Source organism: Protomyctophum parallelum (genome assembly GCF_964188405.1).
Source record: "Protomyctophum parallelum genome assembly, chromosome: 18".
NCBI classification, from domain to species: Eukaryota; Metazoa; Chordata; class Actinopteri; order Myctophiformes; family Myctophidae; genus Protomyctophum; species Protomyctophum parallelum.
In genome coordinates, this window is record NC_139716.1 from 43,342,171 (window position 1) to 43,347,170 (window position 5,000).

At 45.9% G+C, this 5,000-nt stretch overlaps 1 protein-coding gene across 1 annotated transcript in view; it reads left to right on the top strand.

Moving 5' to 3' along the window:
- The window catches only part of LOC310875289 (phosphatidylinositol 4,5-bisphosphate 3-kinase catalytic subunit alpha isoform), a 58,503-nt gene that overhangs the window by 4,723 nt on the left and 48,780 nt on the right, over nt 1-5,000 (top strand). The window contains exons 3-6 of the mRNA XM_083788473.1: nt 2,647-2,750; nt 2,951-3,061; nt 3,735-3,786; nt 4,110-4,319. Of these exons, the coding sequence (XP_083644599.1) occupies nt 2,647-2,750; nt 2,951-3,061; nt 3,735-3,786; nt 4,110-4,319 (477 nt within the window). The remainder of the gene's footprint in view (nt 1-2,646; nt 2,751-2,950; nt 3,062-3,734; nt 3,787-4,109; nt 4,320-5,000) is intronic.

Below are 5,000 nucleotides of genomic sequence, written 5' to 3' on the forward strand. Positions count from 1 at the left end.
CGACTCGTTGCCTCTGCGGGGCCAACTTGGAAGCAAGGAAATACTCGTTTTGTTGTCACAATTTTGGGTCAATTGATTAATTTGTGTATTAAGTAGCTGTGTAATAAGCGGGATAATGTCTGGCTAGGTGGTCATTGTTTATATATAAATCACCCTGGACTTGAGTACTACAACACTAGATCTGATGTCTTGGTGAAATGTTGTTCTATGTTTGTTTTATGGTTTGTGTAAAGATCTACTCTCATCCATCCATCCATCCGTCCATCCATCCGTCCGTCCGTCCATCCATCCGTCCATCCATCCATCCATCCGTCCATCCGTCTGTCCATCCATCCGTCCGTCCATCCATCCGTCCATCCATCCATCCATCCATCCGTCCATCCGTCTGTCCATCCATCCGTCCGTCCATCCATCCGTCCATCCATCCATCCATCCGTCCATCCGTCTGTCCATCCATCCGTCTGTCCATCCATCCATCCGTCTGTCCATCCATCCGTCTGTCCATCCATCCATCCATCCATCCGTCTGTCCATCCATCCGTCTGTCCATCCATCCATCCGTCTGTCCATCCATCCATCCATCCATCCGTCTGTCCATCCATCCGTCTGTCCATCCATCCATCCGTCTGTCCATCCATCCGTCTGTCCATCCATCCATCCATCCATCCGTCTGTCCATCCATCCGTCTGTCCATCCATCCATCCGTCTGTCCATCCATCCGTCCATCCATCCATCCATCCGTCCATCCGTCTGTCCATCCATCCATCCATCCATCCATCCGTCTGTCCATCCATCCGTCTGTCCATCCATCCATCCGTCTGTCCATCCATCCGTCCATCCATCCATCCATCCGTCCATCCGTCTGTCCATCCATCCATCCATCCGTCCATCCGTCTGTCCATCCATCCATCCATCCATCCATCCGTCTATCCATCCATCCATCCATCCATCCGTCTGTCCATCCATCCATCCATCCATCCATCCATCAATGGTGTGTAGGCCTACCGTGTAACCATTTCACAAGTTTTTTAAAATGATCTTGTAGATCCTCTGGTATGTGATTCTAGGTGATAAACGAAGTGTTAGTGTTGTTCTAACAGAATGTATTAATTTATCATTGCATTGCTTTGTTGAATGCTTGATTCTGATTGGTCAGTCGCTGAATTCAGCGGTGTGTCATCATTTCTTGATAATGACCGTTTCACTCTATAAGTTAACAGTCTGCTACTATAATCAAAGCCTCAGAGCACCTGATTGGCTCATATCAATCTGTCCAATCAAAACCTCAGAGCGCCTCCTGCGCTGCTTGGATTTTATGCCGTATCCAACATGACAAACATGTAAGCAAACACACAATGTCATTTACAACCAGTGGCGTGCACAGACATTTAGAGGGGCAGGTGCTCAAGTGAAAAAAAGGGCACCTTGTGCAGCGCATTTTGGGGCGGGAACGCATTTTGGTGCTTTAGCTATTGAAAAATAGCAGATCTACAAGCTCATAGCGCGCCACCGAGTGGCGCGCTACGAGCTTGTAGGTCTGCTATTTTCTTTTAATCGAAGAACCACTGACATATAGAAACATAGCTTTTAGATTGTGTGGGGGCCTAAATAATATAGTAGAAGCGTTTTTTTATCAAGATTTGATCAATGTCACCGCATGGTCCACACACTACACATTAAGAAAAAATCACACACGTGTGAACTGAGTGGTGCAATTCCCCCACCCCCCCCCCCCTCTCTCTCTCTCTCTCTCTCTATCTCTATCTCTCTCTCTCTCACTCTCTCTCATTAGAGTCACTACCCCTCTCACTGTTTCTGGCGCCCCCTACTGCTATTATTAAGTCACATACTCATGCTCACACAGACAGACACACACACACACAAACAAACAAACACGTACGAGGACATTGCAAGCTGGTTGTAGGAGTGGTTGCACCACTCAAAAAAAGAGCAAAATTGTCAAAAGGGCAGGGGGTGCTCTAGCACCCCCTAGTGTCTATCTGTGCACGCCACTGTTTACAACTAAACGTTGCTCTTAAGAATGTTTTTGAAAACATTTGAAGCGAGAAATAGACGATGCCGTCGGCCTACCAAAAACATTGATTCCATTTGATCCTTGTTTTCCGAGGTGACCGTGTTGCTGAGGGGCCAACGTGGAATACTTTCATCATAAGCAAGGAAATACCTTGTTTGTTGTCCTTTTTGGGTCCATTTATTTAACCCATTCTGCCCTTAGATCAGATTCATACGAGGTTTCCACTGGACACACACTGGTCTGATTAACCCATTCTGACCTGAGATCAGATTCTAAAAATGTCAGTCGTTCTTCGATTCTTTTCAAAAATAGCAGACCTACAAGCTCGTAGCGCGCCACTCGGTGGCGCGCTATGAGCTTGTAGATCTGCTATTTTTCAGTAGCTAAAGCATAACATGATGCTAACGCCAAAATGGGTGCCCGTTCAGAATGGGTTAATTGATGTACAGTATTCAGTGGACGCGTAACAAGCGGGATAATGAATGGCTTATATGTGGTCATTGTTGATAAATAAATCACTGACAGGTTGATTTATTCATCAACAATGACCACATACATATAAGCCATTCCTTATCCCTTTGCATAATGAATGTATTCATATTCTTATTCCAGGGATGTTGGTGTCTTTGGAGTGTCTGAGAGAAGCTCCGTTAACAAACATCAAACAGCAGCTGTTCTCCGAGGCCAGGAAGTATCCTCTCTACACGTTATTACAGGTACTAGTACTGTATGTGACGCTGTGTTCTGCTTTGTGATTGGACGCAGGAGGAGTTGTGCTACATCTCTGTGGGCGTGACCCAGGAAGCTATACAGTCAGCCATTAGCAGAATAGAGTGCATCTGATGCTGTGCTGTTGCTGCTTTGTGATTTGCTGTGTGCAGACAGTATGTAATGTCAGGTCTGTTCTGCCCAATAGGAGGAGTCGTGCTACATCTTTGTGGGCGTGACCCAAGAAGCGGAGAGGGAGGAGTTTTATGACGAGACCAGGAGGCTGTGTGACCTCCGCCTGTTCCACCCCATTCTCAAGGTCATTGTATGAACAGCACCGTCCAACTTACGACCTGATAGGGACAGAATCATAAATAATCTCCCCCCCCTAGGCTACTAGTAGGAACCTCCAAGACTTGTTAGCCGCTAAAGCTAAGGTTTAGCTGCTAAAGCTAAGCAGCTATGGTTTTTGACCAGAGGGCCCTAAATTAGGGCCCTCTGGTAGGGCTAAATCTTTAATTCTCAGGGTTAGGGCCCCTAACCCTGAGAATTAAAGATTAAAGATTTAGCGAACCCTATAGTCATCATCATCTTCAAATTTGACATTACCATATTTGTTATCTATGGGATTCGGTACTAACACACATCTTAAATTTTGTCATGGTGGCCATGTTGGAATTCAAGATGGCAGAAAAACCTTTTGGTTAGACCTCTTGGATCGGGCAATTTGTCTCATATAGGAATAGTAGTGCCGAGGATTACAGCTAAGTCAATTAGCACCGGGTGAAAAATGGCTTACAAAATCATGTAGTCAAATAAATCACACCTGTGTGAAGTGACAAGTGAGGGGCGCTCTTATCATCGTACATCATCATGAATCATCTCATACTGGCCAATCAGAATGCCTGTTGCCACAAACTCACGTCATATTTGGCGGACATTTGACCTAATTTCTCCTTTCATCATCATCATCATAATTGTGACATCATCAGGTCATTGAACCAATAGGAAACAGAGAGGAGAAGATACTCAACAGAGAGATAGGTATGTACCTGTCTGTCTGTCTGTCTGTCTGTCTGTCTGTCTGTCTGTCTGTCTGTCTGTCTGTCTGTCTGTCTGTCTGTCTGTCTGTCTGTCTGTCTGTCTGTCTGTCTGTCTGTCTGTCTGTCTGTCTGTCTGTCTGTCTGTCTGTCTGTCTGTCTGTCTGTCTGTCTGTCTGTCTGTCTGTCTGTCTGTCTGTCTGTCTGTACACCAGGGTTTGCTCTTAGAATTTCAATTACATTAGATAATTGACACTGGATAAAAAAATGGTGGGATAAAATGTAAGAAACCAATAAATAGGCGTAATGTGTCCTCCTGTCCACTAGGGTTCGCTATAGGCATGCCGGTGTGCGAGTTCGAGATGCTGAAGGACCCGGAGGTTCAGGACTTCAGGAGGAACATACTGAGCGTGTGCAGAGAGGCCATGGAGGAAAGGGAGGGGGGCGGAGCCCACAGCCAGGCGCTCTACGTTTACCCGCCCAATGTCGAGTCTTCGCCCGACCTGCCGCAGCACATCTACAGCAAGCTGGATAAAGGTTAGTTAGCACGATGTTAGCACGATGTTAGCATCATTACACAACATGCCCTGCCTAGCACATCTACAGCAAGCTGGATAAAGGTTAGTTAGCACGATGTTAGCACGATGTTAGCATCATTACACAACATGCCCTGCCTAGCACATCTACAGCAAGCTGGATAAAGGTTAGTTAGCACGATGTTAGCACGATGTTAGCATCATTACACAACATGCCCTGCCTAACACATCTACAGCAAGCTGGATAAAGGTTAGTTAGCACGATGTTAGCACGATGTTACCATCATTACACAACATGCCCTGCCTAACACATCTACAGCAAGCTGGATAAAGGCCAGGAAAGCTTTTTACGTGTTTTAATGAAATCCCATTGCGCCAAAAAAAAACGCCCTTTAGCGGAGCTACCGCAACACTCAGCTCACTATGTTTTGCCCTTCCAAAGATGGCGGCCCACACACAATGCTGGGGTCGCTGATCTTTATAGCGGTTTTTCTCAGATTGAGCTGGATGGAACAAAGCGCCGATATTAGCGGCTCAATACTAAATCGTCGTTACCGCGCGGTTAAAATATGAATGCTTCTGAAGACTCTTAAATAGACGATGATCACATTTGCTTTAGCTAACAGATTTCCGGAGACCGGAAACTGTCTTGTTAGCACGTTAGCATCATCATGCGACCTGC